Source organism: Oncorhynchus clarkii, chromosome 11 (assembly GCF_045791955.1).
Source record: "Oncorhynchus clarkii lewisi isolate Uvic-CL-2024 chromosome 11, UVic_Ocla_1.0, whole genome shotgun sequence".
Lineage (NCBI taxonomy): Eukaryota > Metazoa > Chordata > Actinopteri > Salmoniformes > Salmonidae > Oncorhynchus > Oncorhynchus clarkii.
Window position 1 is genome coordinate 29,142,966 of NC_092157.1, and position 22,004 is coordinate 29,164,969.

At 42.9% G+C, this 22,004-nt stretch overlaps 1 protein-coding gene across 1 annotated transcript in view; it reads right to left on the bottom strand.

Moving 5' to 3' along the window:
• Positions 1-22,004, bottom strand: part of LOC139420696 (cadherin-12-like) — a 128,347-nt gene that overhangs the window by 87,160 nt on the left and 19,183 nt on the right. The window contains exon 2 of the mRNA XM_071170919.1: positions 1,987-2,281. Coding sequence (XP_071027020.1) covers positions 1,987-2,281 — 295 coding nt within the window. The remainder of the gene's footprint in view (positions 1-1,986; positions 2,282-22,004) is intronic.

Here is a 22,004-nt window from a genome sequence, read left to right on the forward strand (position 1 = left end):
ACTTAAGCAATTGTCATCCCATCATGCTTAGGTTCATGTATAAAAATGCCCAGTTGATAATTTTCTGGGGCTACCATGGCTAGAAGAAGAGATCTCAGTGACTTTGAAAAGGGGGATCACAAAGGAGCATAGGGGGTTTAAAATGTGTGTGTGTTCGTGTGTGTGTGTGTGTGTCACAGTCAGTCAGTCACCAGATCTCAACCCAATTGAACACTTATGGGAGATTCTGGAGTGGCACCTGAGACAGTGTTTTACACCACCATCAACAAAACACCAATTGATGTAATTTCTCGTGGAAGAATGGTATCACTCACACCCCTCCAATAGACTTCCAGACACTTGTAGAATCTATCCCAAAATGTAAGCTGTTATGGTGGCTTGTGGTGCCCCAATGCCTATTTAAGACACTTTATGCCAGTGTTTCCTTTATTTTGGCAATTACCTGTAGATTGACTGTACCCGGCTCCATTCAACAATCTCTATCAGAGCACTGTAGAGATCTGATTTGCTGTTCTCTTCGCCAGGGCTTCATAGCAATTCAGACCAAGAGGAGTCAATCTCAAATTGAATTATCTTGATCTCCCTTCCCTGGGGAGAGATCATAAATGCAAGCCTCGATCTGCAATGTACTCAGGCACATTGTGCAAAACTGGCTTGCTCACAGAAACATCAACATATGTTCTCTATCTCCCTCCTGTTTACCTGTGATTATAAAACTCCCTTTCTTATGGTATTTTTTTACTATGTCTCGATATAAACCTCAGTACAATACAGTGTTGTTCATTCTAAGAAATGCATCTATTTTGCTATGACAAGTTATCTTCTCTAGGGTAGGGGGCACTATTTTCACCTCTGGATGAAAAGCATGCCCAAAGTGAACTGCCTGCTACTCAGCTCCAGAAGCTAGGATATGCATATAATTGGATAGAGAACACTCTAAGGTTTCCAAAACTGTTAAAATACTGTCTTTGAGTTTAACATAACTTATTTGTCAGGCGAAAACCTGAGAAAAATCCATCCAGGAAGTAAGATTGTTTTATTTTTGTAGTTTTCTATTTAATGCCATTACAGTATCTATTGACTTAGGACTCAAATTGCAGTTCCTATGCCTTCCACTAGATGTCAACAGTCTTTAGAAATTGAAAAATGAATGACTGGACCCTACAGTGTCACAGAGCTTTTTCATGCGCAATCCCGAGAGCACGCCTTTCCTGTTGACCTTTTATATTGACAACGTTATTGTCCATTTTAAATATGATCAATTATTTAGGCTAAAAACAACCTGAGGATTGAATATAAACAATGTTTAGCATGTTTCTATGAACTTTACGGATACAATTTGGATTTGTTTTATCTGCCTGTTGTGACTGTGTTTGAGCCTGTGGATTACTGAAGAAAACGTGCGAACAAAGGTTTTTGGATAGAAAGAGAGACTTTATCGAACAAAACTAACACTTTTTTAATAAATGAATGTCTTCTGAGTGCAACCATATGAAGATCATCAAAGGTTAGTGATTAATTTTATCTCTACTTCTGACTTGTGTAACTGTCTACTTGGCTGGTTACTGTTTGTAACGATTTGTCTGCTGGGTGATGTTCTCAAATAATCACATGGTATGCTTTCGCCGTAAAGCCTTTTTGAAATCTGACACCGTGTTTGGATTCACAAGAAGTTAATCTTTAAACATATGTATAACACTTGTATATTTTCAGAATTTTTATAATCACTATTTCTGTTTTTGAATTTGGTGCTCTGCAATTTCACTGGATGTTGGTCAGGTGGGATGCTTCCATCCCACATACCCTACAGAGTTATAGCAGATACAGTAAATTACGTATTTTGTGATATTTTGTTTGTGTTCCAAATGGCACCCTATTCTCTTCATAGTGTACTACTTTTGACCAGAGCCCATAAGTCTCTGGTTAAAAGAAGTGCACTATAAAGGGAATAGGCCACACAAAGTATTATCTGATATTTCTTCTTACCTACAGGTGACATCTCAGGGACACTAGCTGTGTACGGACCTTCCAGAAACTTCGGCTCATTGTCGTTGATGTCCTGGACTTTGATCACAAACTGTGATTCAGGCTCCAGGGGCCTGTTTGTATCGATATCGACAGCCTGGGCGCGAAGGGTATAGTAAGGCTTCACCTCCCTGTCAAGGCTTCTTAAGGCATGGATGTCCCCGGTCGTTGCATCGATGGTGAAAATAGAGCCGGCCCCTTCTCCCATGAGAGTGTACTTCACTGCGCTCTCACCCTTATCCAGGTCAGTGTGCAGCTACAAGACAAGAGAAAAAGGACAGGTTCAGTCCTAACATACTGCTAATGATTCATTGAGACCACTGAGGGAGAACAATTTAATGTTTTAAAGCAGTTTATGAAGTGAGTCGGTGGGAATCACTGCACTTACTGACTGCACTTATAAAATACAAAGAAAACCCCCCACATTCAATATACATTGAGTGCACAAAACATTAAGAAATACGATTGAGTTCCGCCCCCAGCCTCACTTCGTAGGGGCATGGACTCTACAAGGTGTCGAAAGCATTCCACAGGGATGCTGGCTCATGTTGACTCCAATGCTTCCCACAGTTGTGTCAAGTTGGCTGGATGTCCTTTGGGTGGCGACCCATTCTTGATGCACACGGGAAACTGTTGAGCATGAAAAACCCAGCAGCATTGCAGTTCTTGACACAAACCCGTGTGCCTGGCTCTACCATACCCCTTTCAAAGGTACTTACATATTGTCTTGCCCATTCACCTTCTGAATGGCACACATTCACAATCCATGTCTCAATTGTCTCCAGGCTTAAAAATACTTATTTAATCTGTCTCATCCCCTTCATCTACTCTGATTGAAGTGGATTTAACAAGTGACATCAATAAGGGATCATAACTTTCACCTGGATTCATCTGGTCAGTCTATGTCATGGAAAGAGCAAGTGTTCTTCATGTTTTGTACACTCATGCTATACAAAGTAGTGTACCTGTTTGGCCCAGATCTGGTAGAAAAAGTTAGGGATTTTGGATGTGCATATTACCTATATGATGACACACCCAACAATACAGAGGTTAATTTGATCACCCTATTGTTGCAGGAAACTTAATCTAAAGTTACTTCAACCTAGTTAGTAAGTGAAGCTCGCAAATTTATATTTAACAACTTGTTGAGTGAACTTGAAACTTTTGGTCAAAAGTAACATTCTTCTAAGATTTTTCATTGTGAGCACACAACACTTCATCTGGGATTTGAACTCATAATGCATTGGTTGCCAGTGACTTGAATTTCCTGCTATGCCAAAAGGTCTGTGGGCATGGAAGAGATTGGCCAAATATTAATTGAGAAGAGTTTATTATGTACTTTGCTAAAACACCTTAAAAATTACAGAGGAATAACTTTTTGAGGCTATTAAATCCTTTCAGTCTGAAAAAAACCCAGGGCTTGATGGCATACCGGTGGAGATATATATGGCCTTTTTTTATATACTCAAAGCTCCATTATTAGCTTATTTTAACTACTCCTATAGAAATGGTAGTCTGTCAGGTACTCAACGGGAATGTCTGATTCCACTATTATTAAAACAAGACCCAGATGGCAAATATAAAGATCCAGTCTATCTTAGAAACTGGAGGCCTCTTACACTTCAATGTTGTGATGCAAAAATACAAGCGAAATGCATAGCACTAAGAATTAAAAAGGTTTTTACCAGGTATTGTTCATACTGATCAGACAGGTTTTTTTTTGCATGGATGATGAATTGGAGATAATATATGACAACTACTAGAAGTAAAATAACATCTTAAAACAACTAAGAAGCCAGGCCTGATATTTATAGCGGATTTTGAAAAGGTCTTTGATAAAGTAAGTCTCGATTGTATTTATAAATAACTGGATTTTTTCAATTTCGGTGATTCTTTTATAAAATGGTTAATGGTAATGTATAGCAACCCCAGGTGTAAAATAGTACACAGCGGCTACATCTCAGAGAGTTTTGAAATGTCAAGAGAAGTTAAACAAGGGTGTCTGCTGTCACTATATCTATTCCTCATGGCCATCGAAATGCTAGCTATTAAAATCAGATCAAATAAGAACATTAGAGGATTAGAAATCCAAGGCTTAAAAACAAAGGTGTCCATGTACAGTTGAAGTCAGAAGTTTACATACACCTTAGCCAAATACATTTAAACTCAGTTTTTCACAATTCCTGACATTTAATCCTAGTAAAGAATTCCCTGTTTTATGTCAGTTAGGATCACCACTTTATTTTTATTTTATTCTGACTTTGTCAGAATAATAGTAGAGATAATTATTTATTTCAGCTTTTATATATTTCATCACATTCAGAAGTTTACATACACTCAATTAGTATTTGGTAGCATTGCCTTTGAATTATTTAACTTGTGTCAAAAGTTTCAGGTAGCCTTCCACAAGCAGTTTCAGGTAGCCTTCCACAAGCATTTGGTCCCATTCCTCCTGACAGAGCGGGTGTAACTGAGTCGGGTTTGTAGGCCTCCATGCTCGCACACACTTTTTCAGGTCTGCCCAAAAATGTTCTATAGGATTGAAGTCAGGGCTTTGTGATGGCCACTCTAATACCTTGGCTTTGATGTCCTTCAGCCATTTTGCCATAACTTTGGAAGTATTCTTGGGGTCATTGTCCATTTGGAAGACCCATTTGCGACCAAGCTTTAACTTCCTGATTGTCTTGAGATGTTGCTTCAATATATCCACATACTTTTCCATCCTCATGAGCCATCTATTTTGTGAAGTGCACCAGTCCCTACTGCAGCAAAGCAACCCCACAACATGATGCTGCCACCCCTGTGCTTCACAATTGGATTGGTGTCCTTCAGCTTGCAAGCCTCACTATTTTTCCTCCAAACATAACGATGGACATTATGGCCAAGCAGTTCTATTTTTGTTTCATCAGACAAGAGGACATTTCTCCATTTCTCCATTTCTTTGTCCCCATGTGCTGTTACAAACCATAGTCTGGCATTTTATGGTGGTTTTGGAGCAGTGGCTTCTTCCTTGCTGAGCAGCCTTTGAGCAGTCTGCTCATTCCAAGATTACAACCAATTAATAACCGCATTACCCCAAACATGGAGGAGGCAGGTGGTAGCAGGTGGAGGCCCAATATAAAGGATCAAAACTGGAGGAGGAATAAAAATAGCATAAATAAGAAATTATACGAGTTTCATTTGAGGACCAGGAAGTTGACAGCTGTGCCATACAGATTTTTTGATGTACCAATTCCGTGTTACAGGGTGTATGAGTTCATATATAAAACTAAGCAAGATTCAAGCCTTCGTGCTTTTCAGCTAAAATGATTATATGGAATTCTTTCCACCAACAAAATGTTGAACATTTGGGGCATACAATCATCTTAGCTCTGCAGATTTTGTTGTGAGGATACAGAATCAATAGGCCATTTATTTTGGTATTGTCCTCAGGTAGCCTGTTTCTTGTCTCAGGTTGAGGAATGGGTGAAAATGCATAACATTGATCTAAAATTAAAAGTTTTCTGCTTCACTGTCTTTAGATATTTTTGTCAGATGTTACTATGGAACACTGAAATATAATTACAAGCAGGCCTTTATTGACAATTACATGCAGTTGATGCAAAGAGTCAATATTTGCAGTGTTAACCCTTCTTTTTCAAGACCTCTGCAATCCGCCCTAAAATGCTGTCAATTAACTTCTGGCCACATCCTGACTGATGGCAGCCCATTCTTGCAAAATCAATGCTTGGAGTTTGTCAGAATTTGTGGGTTTTTGTTTGTCCACCAACCTCTTGAGGATTGACCACAATTTCTCAATTGGTCTGGGGAGTTTCCTGCCCATGAACCCAAAATATTGATGTTTTGTTCCCCGGGCCACTTAGTTATCACTTTTGCCTTATGGCAAGGTGCTCCATCATGCTGGAAAAGGCATTGTTTGTCACCAAACTGTTCCTGGATGGTTGGGAGAAGTTGCTCTCAGAGGATGTGTTGGTACCATTCTTTATTCATGGCTGTGTTGTTAGGCAAAATTGTGAGTGAGCCCACTCCCTTGGCTGAGAAGCAACCCCACATATGAATGGTCTCAGGATGCTTTACTGTTGGCATGGCACATAACTGATTGTAGCTTTCACCTTGTTTTCACCAGACAAGCTTTTTTCCCGGATGCCCCAAACAATCGGAAAGGGGATTCATCTGGGAAAATGACTTTACCCCAGTCCTCAGCAGTCCAATCCCTGTAACTTTTGCAGAATATCAGTCTGTCCCTGATGTTTCTCCTGGAGAGAAGTGGCTTCTTTGCTGCCCTTCTTGACACCAGGCCATCCTCCAAAAGTATTCGCCTCACTGTGCGTGCAGATGCACTCACACCTGCCTGCTGCCATTCCTGAGCAAGCTCTGTTCTGGTGGTGCCCCGATCCCGCAACTGAATCAACTTTAGGAGACGGTCCTGGCGCTTGCTGGACTTCCTTGGCCGCCCTGAAGCCTTCTTCACAACAATTGAACTGCTCTCCTTGAAGTTCTTGATGATTCGATAAATGTTTTTTTTTAGGTGCCATCTTACTGGCAGCAATATCCTTGCCTGTGAAGCCCTTTTTGTGCAAAGCAATGATGACGGCACATGTTTCCTTGCAGGTAACCATGTTTGACAGAGGAAGAACAATGATTCCAAGCACCACCCTCCTTTTGAAGCTTCCAGTCTGTTATTCGAACTCAATCTGCATGACAGAGTGATCTTCAGCCTTGTCCTCGTCAATGCTCACACCTGTGTTAACGAGAGAAGCACTGACATGATGTCAGCTGGTCCTTTTGTGGCAGGGCTGAAATGCAGTGGAAATGTTTTTTGGGGATGCAGTTCAGTTACATGGCAAAGAGGTACTTTGCAATTAATTGCAATTCATCTGATCAGTCTTCATAACATTCTGGAGTATATGCACATTTCCGTCATACAAACTGAGGCAGCAGACTTTGTGAAAGTTAATATTCTCAAAACTTTTGGCCATGACTGTACTGTTCGGAGATCTGGAGAGACTGGGTCAGTCAATTACTAATAAACTAATACTCTTAGTAAAATAATTTCTCTTCAGCAATCTGTGGATTCTATTCGATTAGATAGATTAAAATGGTGTGTTAAATGTCACAGCATAGTTGAAAGATATATGGTGCGTAGAAATCCGAAGACGGTGACCAGCAGAGACTGGAGGGAAGCTAAGGATTGGGATGTGGAATCGAATGGTTGAGGGGCAGCTCCTGGGGAAGTGTGGGGGGGATATTGGAGGGTTGGTGGCCTGGCGGTTGGGAGCTTGGGCCGGTGGCTGATGAATTGCTGGTTCGGGTCCCTGTTGTTGACCTTGTGGGAGATCTGTCGACGTGCCCTTGAGCAGGGCTGTGTCCCTGGTTGCTTGTTTGTGTCACTCTTGATGTGAGTCATTGTCTTGTTGGAAGACAAATCTCCGTCCCAGTCTCAGGTCTTTTGCAGACTCCATCAGGTTTTCTTCCAGAATGGTCCTGTATTTGGCTCCATCCATCTTCCCATCAATTTTAACCATCTTCCCTGTTCCTGCTGAAGAAAAGCAGGCCCAAACCATGATGCTGCCACCACCATGTTTGACAGTGGGGATGGTGTGTTCAGCTGTGTTGATTTTACGCCAAACATAACGTTTTGCATTGTTGCCAAAAAGTTCAATTTTGGTTTCATCTGACCAGAGCACCTTCTTCCACATGTTTGGTGTGTCTCCCAGGTGGCTTGTGGCAAACTTTAAACGACACTTTTTATGGATATCTTTAAGAAATGGCTTTCTTCTTGCCACTCTTCCATAAAGGCCAGATTTGTGCAATATACGACTGATTGTTGTCCTATGGACAGAGTCTCTGTAGATCTCTGCAGTTCATCCAGAGTGATCATGGGCCTCTTGGCTGCATCTCTAATCAGTCTTCTCCTTGTATGAGCTGAAAGTTTAGAGGGACGGCCAGGTCTTAGTAGATTTGCAGTGGTCTGATACTCCTTCCATTTCAATATTATCAATTGCACAGTGCTCCTTAAGATGTTTAAAGCTTGGGAAATATTTTTGTATCCAAATCCGGCTTTAAACTTCTTCACAACAGTATCTCGGACCTGCCTGGTGTGTTCCTTGTTCTTCATGATGCTCTCTGCGCTTTTAACGGACCTCTGAGACTATCACAGTGCAGGTGCATTTATACGGAGACTTGATTACACACAGGTGGATTGTATTTATCATCATTAGTCATTTAGGTCAACATTGGATCATTCAGAGACCCTCACTGAACTTCTGGAGAGAGTTTGCTCTACTGAAAGTAAAGGGGCTGAATAATTTTGCACGCCCAATTTTTCAGTTTTTGATTTGTTAAAAAAGTTTGAAATATCCAATAAATGTCGTTCCACTTCATGATTGTTTCCCACTTGTTGTTGATTCTTCACAAAAAAATGCAGTTTTATATCTTTATGTTTGAAGCCTGAAATGTGGCAAAAGGCCGCAAAGTTCAAGGGGGCCGAATACTTTCGCAAGGCACTGTATACACATATTCATATACATAGCTCATATATCAAGCACATATATTAAGCCGCCTGACTCAAGTCATTGCACGCACCCCTGTCCAAACAGGAAGCACCCTACCCCCAGCCATAAACTGCCAGTTTCAGTTCCCCTTATCTCACGACTCCTGGACACACACATACACTCCACCCCCCTCTACTGGTCGGGTGCCAAGAGTAGAGGACTCTGCTGTGCATCATTGGGGCTCCTGCTCTGGCTGGAGCTGGCCCACTTCCAACTCTTCGGGACCAGTCAGAAGACCACCACGACAAGACTCCACCTACATTATTCCATAAATATAATCTGCTACAACCTTTGTCTAGGTCCCTTTTTCAGCTAACTCCTTCTGAGCTATATGAATCAGGTCCGTGCACGTTAAACTGCAGGACAAGATATCTTTTGACTCAATAAACTGCCTTTTTGTTACAACTGAAATCCACTTTGTCCAGCGTCCATGATTTGGTCTCACTCTCCTGTAGTTAATCATCAACAAAAAACAGGATGGTTTCCAACATCTGAATTCGATCTAGGACAAGTTGATGTGAGAGGAGACAAATCATTGGGTGCAAACCAGACGGAAGAGTGACCTGTCGCTAGGAGACATCGGCCATTCAACTTGCCTCAGGAAACTGATCAGAGCGCTCAACATAAAAGGTAAGCAGAGCCTGTTAAATCAAAAATCTTCATATTATATTTTAGTCAATTGCCAAATTTTGATCAGTAGTACTGAGCGTGAGTATGAATTGCTGTTAAATTACTTTTAAGTAATTAAGGCATGGTTAAAAGATATCTTGCATAAATAGAGACTGGTTAACTGAATCTGCATGTAAAATGTCCTATTGATATGTTGTGTATTATCGAATAGGTCTTGTAAGAGGTGTAGTTAACAGATAATTAACTGAATCTGCATGTAAAATGTCCTATTGATATGTTGTGTATTATCGAATAGGTCTTGTAAGAGGTGTAGTTAATTAATAGATGAACCGAATCTGCATGTAAAATGTCCTATTGATATGTTGTGTATTATCGAATAGGTCTTGTGGAGGTGTGGTTATAGTTAATTGATAGATGAACCGAATCTGCATGTAAAATGTCCTATTGATACGTTGTATATTATCCAATAGGTCTTGTGGAGGTGTGGTTAGATTGACTGAATCTGCATGAAAAATGCCCTATTAAATAAGTTGTGTACTATTTAATAGGTTATGTAAAGAGGTGTAGTCGAGTAGATATAGTATATGTAGGTTTGGCGTTCCACGAGACAGTGATCCGGAATGATGTGACCATTGCACATCAAACTATCACATAATATAACCAGTTTTGATAATCCGCGATTTTGTTGTGCCCAGTTCAGAGAAAACATTTGTTGGGGAATAATTGCCATACTGTGAATACATAAACGGTGTAAAATTGACGGCCGCTGAGCCCAAATACTGCCCACCCAGCCGTCGTGCTGAATGCTGACTGGTTGCTATTTTCCCTCTTTCTGCTGTCGGTATTCCCCAGGAGATATAATTATTCTGACAATTGTTATAGAACCGCTTGAATTTACTAATATATTGTTCCAAAAGGTGATTGCCTAATTCTTTTTAGAAAGTGTTTAAATAATTCACTGAACAAATCCGAATAAAAAATACCGGTTCCCAAAGTGATACAATTATTCTGACAATTGTTATAGAATCGCCTGATTTCACTAATATATTGTTCCAAAAGGAAATCACCGAATCATTTCTAGAAAATACCTAAATAAATCGCTGAACAAATTCAAATAAAATACCGGAGAAACACACATGTGGCTGGCACCACATACTGATAACCCCCTTTGTATGCGAGGGTGGGGTGGAAGAGATAAGTCTGTGCCGACACCGCGAATACATCCCTGGTTTCGACCAGGGACGGGCTAAGCATACAACGATAGAAATAAACACCACATAGTAAGGATTGAATATACCTAAATAACGCATTATACACATTATCAGACGAACTAGATAAAATGTCTGCAGCCACCACGCCCAAACTCAAATTCAATGAATATTTAGATCAGAGTATGATTGATAGAGCGGGAGGGAAAGAACAGTATAGCAAAGTGAAGAAAGTGTGGGAACGGATAAAACTGAAATGGATACAGGCAGGTTACCTTAGAGGGGGACCTCCAGTAGACGAGGAACTCCAATCTATGCAGAAAGGGCTAGAAAAAGCCGTAGAGGGGACGAGAGCAAGTGAGACAGAGGGGAACAAGACTCATTTGTTCAGCAAGGAAGGCACCAAAGAGAGAGAGCGAGCCGAAGCAGAGTTGAAAATAGGGACATGGGCGATACAAGAGAGTAGGAGGGTGCTGCCAAAAAACAAACTGGACATGATGTGTGTGGCCTCAGCAGATACCAAAGCTCCACACGATTATTCTCCCACAGCTCCCCAAGTTGACAACACCAACACGGCGTCTGCTCCTCCCTCACTATACCCAGAGATACCAATAGAGATGGCCCAACCTCCACCATATTCAATGGGGCACAATAAACGTGGCCCGTCTCACAACCCGTTCAAAGGCAACCCTATCCTCACCAGGACCCAGCCCGCAATTCAGGCCCCTCTTCTAAGTGTACAGGCAGGCCAGCTAAAAGGGGCTATGAGCTTTGGAATAACAGGAGGGCAGATTATGTGTGAGCAAATCACCACCAGTACTCCAGGTCCAGGGAACACCTCCCAGGAACAGGACCAACAATGCAACTCCGGGGCTTTCCCCGGAACCGGACCACTCCTGATAGACCTCAGGGTGTCTGTGGGCTCTCTCACGAGTCTGAAGAGTACAGATGGCGGTGTGCGCTTCCTCTCACCTCCTAACCCCGCCTACTACCGAGAGTGTTCCCCGCACAGCCTGCAAGCTGAGGAAGGATCATGCCAGAGCCAGGTGAGCCAGGCAATGGAAGATGATGAGGACAGTAACAGACACGCACCCACCAGTGTAGAGGTAGAATATGAGATACAAGACCTAAGAAGATAACTGAATAAATCCATAGCCCTAGCAAGAGGATTGATGGGCGTCGAAGGAGAAGGGATGGGTGAATACCACATCGAAGGCATAGTGAAGGGAAAGGTGACGGACGTGACCGACACCCAGAGGGCTACCACCACCTGGATGTCTGCCCGGCAGGCCGGAATGAGAGCTAAAGGAGTGATCGCCAGAGAACACTGGGACTCCGAACGGGGTGGAGCCTGCATGTTTCCCCTACGCCCAGCAGCTGATCCACGCTTCTTAGAGTACCAACCTTGGAAAATGACTGACCTGACCACACTGATGGAACAAATGCCTAGTCTGCATGGAGGGGCCTCAGCATGGCTACTCCAACTTCAGACTCTGACTTCGGGTCTGAATCTCTGCCTGGGAGATATGAAAGCACTACTAGCCAGAGCAACCGACCATGGCACAATGACCGCTCTCATGAAAGCAGCCAACCTGGACGACGACCAGCCTACCCTGCCACTGGACCATTTTAGGACCATACTATGGGGGAACTGTGCAGAGCATACCCATCAGAAAGAAACCATGCTACCCTGTCTTCATTTACCATCAATCCAGGTGAGCATCCAGCAGCATACCTGGACAGAGCTAAGACCACATGGAGATCGGTCCACGAAGAACCATACGATCACACAGACACCACACTCAGCATGAGGAAGGAAATGGTGGTGAACGGGTGTCCTGGAGATGTGAAAACGAAACTGAGAGGAACGGTAGGGTTGATCTCACTCCCACTGACTCAATTCAACACACATGTCCACCATCACGTGGCTCAATACAATAAGGACAAGGGGGGATCCGAGAACCAAGTCCAGTCCCTCCAGGTACAACTCCTGAAGCTCCAATTGAAGGAGGCACAGAAAGGAGAAAAAACCTAAGAAACAGATGGTGGCGGAAGAACCCAGGAGACAGGCACCAAAACAGACATCTCTCAAAGAGTGGCCCAGACTGTCTCTCAGATGATCCAACAGCAGGCAGCCCCACTCACTGCTCCTATGGGGGCCCCACCACCCCAATACCCTCCCCCACAACAGTATATCCTGCAACAGCAACAGCCACAATGGCCTAAACGGGGCCCCTACACTGGACCACCCAGAGGGGGAAACTACCAGTGTTATAACTGCGGAATTCCCGGTCATTTTGCCAGAGATTGCATGAAACCTCTCTCCCTGCAGCAACAGCAATGGAGAGGAAGAGGCAGTGGAGGAGCACCAGGAAGATGGAGAGGAAGAGGAGGACCCCCTCCTCTACACTACAACCAACCAGAACCTAGTTATATGCAGCAGGAACAGCCGGCATACAACCACCCAGCTTCAGTTCCTATGCAGCAGCTGCAACCCCAGTTCCAGGGAATGGCAGGGAACGCTATGCCCTGGCAATGAAGATGTCCCCCACCCTCTGCAGGAGAAGGGAGCCAACTTACTGAAAAAAATAATAATAATAATAATAATTTTTTAACATTTTTTTACCCCATACCAATGAACCTCCTCGCACCCGGATCATCAACAGGTTTTGCACAACTGACAACAGATCTATCTGCGGTTGGATGAAGAGGGGGAGGAAGCAGAAAGGAAGCAGAACAAAGAACAAAGAACAAAGGACTGGTGGAACTAAAGACCCTTCAAAAGGTCTCGCACATCTGGTGGCACCCTCAAATTAAAGTAATGACTGACTTATTTTGCGACGTAATGACTGACTTATTTTCTGACGAATGCAACATTTGTGGCAGCCACAACTCAAAGAAACCATATCAAACATACCTAATGCATGTTTTCAGGACATTAGCATAGATTACACAGATATGGGTGCAGACAATGTAACCAAAGGGAAACGCTATCTTTTAGTCATGGTTGATAGGTTCTCCAAATGGGTTGAGGCAATACCAACAGCAAAAGAGGATGCCAAGTCAGTCATTAAGTGGCTACAAACCAAACTAATACCCAGGTATATTGACAGTGGCTCACATTTCAGTAACAAACACCTAAGACAGGTGGAAGAAAGATTTGGTATAACACACAGATTCGGTTCTGTGTACCATTCCCGGTCCCGAGATCTGGTGGAACGTCAAACCAAAAGTTGAAAGCTAAGATAGCTAAAGCATGTGCAGGTACGAAGTTGACATGGGTTGAAGTCCTGCCTCTGGCACTGATGGCTATGTGAGCCTCACCAGGAGCAGGCACCCATCTCTCTCCTCATGAGAAAATGACTGGAAGAGTCATGCCTGGTCCACCAAGGGAGGGAGGTCATATGCCCGCTCTTGATGTACAACAAATTGTAATGTCTGATTATGTGAAAAAATGTACGCTTCTCTCTGCAGCACTCTCTACCCAGGTTTGCAAGGTCCAAGAGGGGGAGCTGCCGGGGGACACGCCACTACTGAAGGTAAAAGTTGGTGACTGGGTGAGGGTTAAAGTCCACAAGAGAAAGTGGCTGGAACCCAGGTGGACTGGACCGTACGAAGTGAAGGAAGTTACTTCACACTCAGTTCAGGTCAAAGGTAAATCAGGCGCACCTTGGCACCACCTCACACATTGCACTCCAGACCCAATTCCTTCTAGAACACTGACAGAAGTCAGAGCCGATTTGAGCGGGCTAAATTCGATTCCAAATAAAGACACTCCTGACTCAGGTGATGCGGCCTCAAATTCCACCTCCCCTGAAAAAGGAACCTCGCCCAGTTAGAGAGACATTTCTCCCTCCCTGGGTGAGGCTGGGGATATCTGGCCCCTTATTTGTGATATTCCTACTGATATTTGGGGTGTCCCTGGGCACTTTCACATGGTTAATTGAACACCTATCTCACCCTGCCACTCCACTTACCCCTACCCGTATCTCTAACACCGTTCCTGACACCACTCCGTCCAATCACTCCTGTCCCAAACGCAGCACTGCACCCACACACCAACAATGTACTCCAGACAAGGTTAGAAGCACCACCTTATGTATACCCACGAATGCAATCACCACCATTGCACTACCTTGGGGGACATGGGGAGACAAGAGGAATGGGAGGGGACTGACGGCTCTTTCATACACCAGGTATGACTGGTACATGACAAAAGGTTGGTGTATGGTGTTTGACAAACTTCCCCGGAACACCACTGGAGTTTGTACGCTTGTTAACCTTTTGCTGCCAATCTCTGTTTACCCAATAGGCGTCCAGGACCTGCTTTCTCGTATTAACTCTCCAGGTCCTGACAGGCTGTTGTTCAGGCCCAAGCGAACAGTGGGACCGATGACAGGGGATCCCACTTATATTGATGCCATTGGGGTTCCCAGAGGGGTACCAGATGAGTTTAAACTAGTGGACCAAGTGGCTGCAGGTTTTGAATCATAATTTTGCTGGTGGTGCATAGTTAACAAAAATGTAGATCGCATTAACTACATTCATTTCAATGTCTAAAAACTAGGCAATTGGACTCAGCAAGGATTCGAAGCAGTACATGGTCAACTGGCAGCAACATCTTTGATGGCGTTTCAAAATCGAATTGCTGTTGACATGTTATTGGCTGAACGTGGTGGGGTTTGTGCTATGTTCGGTGAGCAATGCTGTACTTTTATTCCCAATAACACAGCCACGGATGGTAGTCTAACCATTGCCCTAGAGGTACTTCGAACACTTAATGGTAAAATGAAATACCACTCCGGGATTGACACCTCTATGTGGGATTCCTGGATGGATGCTTTCGGTAAATATAAGACCCTGATCTCCTCTGTCCTAGTGTCCGTAGCTGTTTTTGTGGCTATCCTAACCCTGTGCGGTTGTTGCTGTAGTCCTTGCGCCCGCACATTGGCCACTAGAGTGATTACCACTGCCATTACCCCAATGACTACAGACCAGGCCCATATGTACCCGCTTTTGGGGGTTGATGACCCTGAGGCAGTGTTTGCACCTTTTGAGGAACCCCTTCCTCCTGACTTCTCCTCTTGCCCATTCCATGTGTAGCACTAGTGTTGCCTTTTCTGGTCCTTGTTTTATTGCCTAGTTTCGCTGCATAATAGAGGGGTTTTTTGTTTTCGTCATCTCCTCCTTCTCGGTTCTATATATATATATATATATATATCTTAAAAGACGTGAAGAGGGGGACTCCAAAAATGTGGTTTCTACCAAATTGTTTGGTTGCTCCATATTCTATTTCTATTGTTCTATTGTTCAATAGATGTGAAGAGGGGGATTTGTCATATATACACATATTCATATACATAGCTCATATATCAAGCACATATATTAAGCCGCCTGACTCAAGTCATTGCACGCACCCCTGTCCAAACAGGAAGCACCCTACCCCCAGCCATAAACTGCCAGTTTCAGTTCCCCTTATCTCACGACTCCTGGACACACACACACACTCCACCCCCCTCTACTGGTAGGGTGCCAAGAGCAGAGGACTCTGCTGTGCACCATTGGGGCTCCTGCTCTGGCTGGAGCTGGCCCGCCTCCAACTCTTCGGGACCAGTCAGAAGACCACCACGACAAGACTCCACCTACATTATTCCATGTATATAATCTGCTACAAACTTTGTCTAGGTCCCTTTTTCAGCTAACTCCTTCTGAGCTATATGAATCAGGTTCGTGCACGTTAAACTGCAGGACAAGATATCTTTTGACTCAATAAACTGCCTTTTTGTTACAACTGAAATCCACTCTGTCCAGCGTCCATGATTTGGTCTCACTCTCCTGTAGTTAATCATCAACAGTCTGTTAGATTACTAACATGATGTAGTTGTTGAGCGGCTTCACTGCGAGTATATTGTATGTTTTAAATATATGTATTTTTTTAAATAAATTATGATAATAATAAAATACACCTTAAATTTTCCCTGCTGCCTTAAATTGTTAAATCATGTGAAATACACATTTCGTGTTGAGTTAGCTTCATCTAAAGTTACTTCAACCTTGAGTGTAACAATCCTCTCACTGAACTGTCTTAGCATGTTTGTGTTTTCTTCAGGTAAATTGTTTTTAAACACCTTTGCAAAATCTGACTTTGACTGTCAGCCTGGGGGCATATGTACTGGCTTGACCCAGTTCTTTCTCCAATTCACAGTGCAGTTCCTCTTTCTACAATTGCTATGTGTCACGTCCTGACCTTAGTTCCTTTAGTTTGATCAGGGAGTGAGTTGGGGTGGGCATTATATGTTGTGTTTTCTAGGTTTTCTATTTCTATGTGTTTGGCCTGGTATGGTTCCCAATCAGAGGCAGCTGGCAATCGTTGTCTCTGATTGAGAACCATACTTAGGCAGCCTGTTTTCCCACTATGATTTGTGGGTAGTTGTTTTCTGTCTTTGTATGTAGTTTACCAGATGGAATTGTTTTGGTTGTTCTTTTTGCTACTTTGTATTTTTAGTGTTCAGTGCTATTGATTAAAATGACGAACACTTACGATCCTTCCTACTCCTCCTCAGAAGAGGAGGAAAACCGTTACACCATGATTGTGTTCCAAATTGCACCCTATTATTAAATACATGAAGAGAATTGGGTGCCATTTGGGACACAATCTAACACTATAAGAACGCTTTTCTTTGGCTACAAGCGGTACACCTGTTGACATGGAAGCATTTTCCCCCTGTACAGGACATCAGACTCACAGATTGGATTGTGTTGTGTCTAATATTCAGCTACTGTAAAGTATTGTAACTGTCACCATGGTAGAACCCTGTTAGGTAAATGATCTTCTGGTGTCCCCTTAGGATAACTGTTTTGGGGTTTCAGGTAGAACCCTCTTTGGAAAAAGTTTAACATGGAACCCAAAAGGGTTCTACCTGCACCATAACCCCCAGTTATGATAACAAATTGCATTTTCCCCCAGTATGCTCTACTGCAGATAGATTTGGGGGGAATAGTTTTTAATACCTGTGTTGTTGCATGTACATTGAGTGATTTATTGATTCATCTTATGCTACACAAAGATTCATAACATTCATTTTTCTAAACTAATCCAATATTTTAGTTCGATTTTTTTCACTTGTTACTGAAATGGTTGTTCCCGTTTAAATGGGTTAGATTGTATCCTCATACTGTTCTTGACCCTGGCAGTCATTTTGAATGCAGGTTGCAAGTGAATAAAAAGTCAAACTGTTGAATTTTTTAACTCTGGCTGGATTCCAATAATAATTATACGTCACTTTACAAGCCAGTATAATGTACTTGACTCGGGCAAGGGCTCACCAGAACTGAGTACTGGCACCTCAAATGTACTACGGCTTGAGAACCACTTATAAAATATTCGCTAAAAATTATTGTAGAGTTGTTGCACCTAAATATGAACGGTACCAGCACCTATTCTAGACCAAGTCAAGCACCTCTCCCTGACCAAGTCTGTAATACCTTCATATTTCAAGCAGGACCCATAGTTCCTGTGCCCCAAGAAAGGGAAGGTAATCTGCCTGAATGACTACCGCCCCGTAGCACTCACGTTGGTAGTCATAAAGTGCTTTGAAAGGCTGGTCATGGCTCACATTAACACCATCATCCCGGAAACCCTAGACCCACTCCAATTCACATACCACCCCAACAGATCCACAGATGACCCAATCTCAATTGCCCTCCACTCCGCCCTTTCCCACCTGGACAAAAGGAACACCTATGTGAGAATGTTGTTCATTGACTACAGCTCAGTGTTCAACACCATAGGTTACCATAGGACCCACGAAGCTCATCACTAAGATAAGGACCCTGGGACTAAACACCTCCCTCTGCAACTGGATCCTGGACTTTCTGACGGGCCTTCCCCAGGTGGTAAGGGTGGGAAACAACACATCTGCCACACTGGTCCCTCATGGGTGTGTCTTTAGTCCCCTCCTGTACTCTCTGTTCACCCATGACTGCGTGGCCAAGCACGACTCCAACACCATCATTAAGTTGGCTGACGACACAACGGTGGTAGGCCTGATCACCGACAACGATGAAAAAGCCTATAGGGAGGGTCAGAGACAAAGGAGATGATCGTGGACTAAAAGGAAAAGGATGGCCGAACAGGCCCCCATTCAAATCGACTGGGCTGTAGTGGAGCGGGTCGAGAGTTTGAAGTTCCTTGGGGTCCACCTCACCAACAACCTATCATGGTCTAAACACACCAAGAAAGTTATGAAGAAGGCACGACAATGCCTTTTCCCCCTCGGGAGACTGAAAAGATTTGACATGGTTCCTCAGATCCTCAAAAAGTGCTACAGCTGCCCCATTGACAATATCCTGACTGGTTGCATCACCACCTGGTTTGGCAACTGCTCGGCGCTACAGAAGGTAGTGCGTACATCCCAGTACATCAGTGGGGTCAAGTTTCCTGCCATCCAGGACCTATATAATAGGTGGTGTCAAAGGAAGACCCAAAACATTGTCAAAGAATCCAGTCACAAAGTCATAGACTGTTCTCTCTGCTACCGCACAGCAAGTGGTACCGTAGCGCCAAGTCTAGGTCCAAAAGGATCCGTAACAACTTCTACCCCCAAGCCATACCGCTGCTGGACAATTAATCAGATGGCCACCCCCTTTGTTTTTATACTGCTGCTACTCGCTGTTTATTATCTATGCATATTCACTTTACCCCTACCTACATGTTCAAATCACCTCGACTAACCTTTACCCGCACACATTGACTCGGTACCAGTACCCCCTGTATATAGCCTCATTGTTCTTTTATTGTGACATAAAAGTAGTTTGTTTATTTCGTAAATATTTTTCTAAACTCTATTTTCTTTAAAACGGCATTGTTCGTTGAGGGCTTTTAAGTAAACATTTCACGTAAGATGTTGCATTCGGCGCATGTGACGAATACAATTGGATTTGATTTGACTTGTTAAGGACACTTCATCCATGAACAAGTGCTGGTCACATGCAAGTAAATCAATGCTTTTCATTGGCTGATAATCATTTTGTGCGTGAGAACCCATTTAACTTTAAATGCTTGCTTATGTTCGCAAGTGTGGCCCCATTAAGTCTCACAAAAATTATTTGTTTTTACCTCACAGATAAAGAGGAACAGAGTCCAACTCCATGGAAGTGGAACAACATTCAACAGGCCACAATGCCACGGATGTTTGAAGTTTTGAGGGAGCGTACAAATGGCATGGGCTATTGCCAGAGAATACCATAAGCCGCCTTCAACGTCGTTTTAGAGAATATGTGAGTACGTCCAACTGGCCTCACAACCGCAGATCACTTTTATGGCTTTGTGTGGGCGAGTGGTTTGCTGTTGTCAACGTTATGAACAGAGTGTCCCATGGTGCGGTGGGGTTATGGTATGGGCAGGCATAAGCTATGGACAACGAACACAATTACATTTTATTGATGGCAATTTGAATGCACAGAGATACCGTAATGATCATCCGCCCCCATCACCACATGTTTTAGCATGATAATGCTTGCTCCATATTGCAAGGATCTGTACACAATTCCTGAAAGCTGGAAATGTCCCAGTTCTTCCATGGCATGCATACTCACCAGACATGTCACCCATTGAGCACGTTTGGGATGCTCTGGATCGACGTGTATGACAGGGTGTTACAGTTCATTCCAATATCCAGCAACTTCGCACAGCCATTGAAGAGGAGTGGGACAACATTCAACAGGCCACAATCAACATTCTGATCAACTCTATCCGAAGGAGAGGTGACGCGCTGCATGAGGCAAATGGTGGTCAAACCAGATATTGACAGTTTTTCTGATCCACGCCAATCCTACCGTTTTTTAAAGGTATCTGTGACCAACCGATGCATATCTGTATTCTGAAATCTGAAATCCATAGATTAGGGCCCAATTTATTTATTTCAATTGACTGATTTCCTTATTTGAACTGTAACTCAGTAAAATGTTTGAAATTGTTGCATGTTGCGTTTATATTTTTGTTCAGTGTACCCTAAGTAAATCAATGTATGGACAGAAGGGGAGGCTGCCTATATTGTGATGGATTCATTTAGAATGAGTAAATGTATCTTATTCTGGTTTATGCAACGCACCACCCATCTTATTCAATACAGAAACCCCAGGAGTGACACATTTTAATCAGACCCTGCAAATCGATTCATAACTGCACAATTAAAGATGAAAATTAAATACAACCCCTAAAAAGGAATAGGCCCATTCCCCACATTAATTAGAAGTGAAAAGTTGAGTGATACTAATTAAAAATTCCATTAGGCTAACAATGGTAATCAATTATACAAAGAGATTAATTAATGTGAAGGCAGGCAAGTACACTTTTTTAACATGCCACATAATCACCAGGGCCTCACGGGCTAGAGGTTTGGAGGATAAAATCATCTATAAACACTGCAGAGAGGTAGTTTTAGTCAATTTGTTATACAGTAAGAAAATAAGTTATCCAACTATCCAACTCAAACCCTCTGCCTTACTGCATTTTTTTAACACATGAATCAACAAAACAAAGACCTATGCATGCTCCATTCAAATGATAACTTTAGTAATGGTCTTCTGTAAAAAAAATATATATTTTATTCATTAAATGTTTTATTTTTATTTCACCTTTATTTAACCAGAGAACAAGTTCTCATTTACAACTGCGATCTGGCCAAGATAAAGCAAAGCAGTGCGACACAAACAACAACACAGTTACACATGGAATAAACAAATATACAGTCAATAATACAATAGAGAAAGTCTACATACAGTGTGCAAATGAAGTAGGATAAGGGGGTGAGGCAATAAATAGGCCATAGTGGCAAAATTATTACAGTATGGTAAATTAATCACTGGGGTGATAGATACGCAGAAGATGAGTGTGCAAGTAGCGGTACTGGGGTGAAAAATTGCCAAATAGATATAATAAATTTACAATATGAGGTAGTTGGATGGGCTATTTACAGACTGGCTATGTACAGGTGCAGTAAACTGTGAGCTGCTCTGACAGCTGGTGCTTAAAACTAATGAGGGAGATATGAGTCTCCAGCTTCAGTGATTTTTGCAGTTCGTTCCGGCCATTGGCTGCAGAGAACTGGAAGGAAAGGCGGCTGAAGGAGGAATTGGCTTTGGGGGAGACCAGTGAAATATACCTGCTGGAGCGCGTGTTGCGGGTGGGTGCTGCTATGGTGACCAGTGAGCTAAGGCGGGGCTTTACCTAGCAAAGACTTATAGATGACTTGGAGCCAGTGGGTTTGGCGACAGATATGAAGCAAGGGCCAGCCAAAGAGAGCATACAGGTCGCGGTGGAGTGTAGTATATGGGGCAAAATTGGTGATAAGAGTGTTGGAGGCTATTTTGTAAATGACATTGCCGAAGTTAAGGACCGGTAGGATTGTCAGTTTTACTACGGCATGTTTAGCAGCATGAGTAAAGGATGCTTTGTTATGAAATACGAAGCCAATTCTAGATTTAGTTTTGGATTGGAGATGCTTAATGTAAGTCTGGAAGGAGAGTTTACAGTCTAACCAGACACCTAGGTATTTGTAGTTGTCCACATATTCTAAGTCAGAAC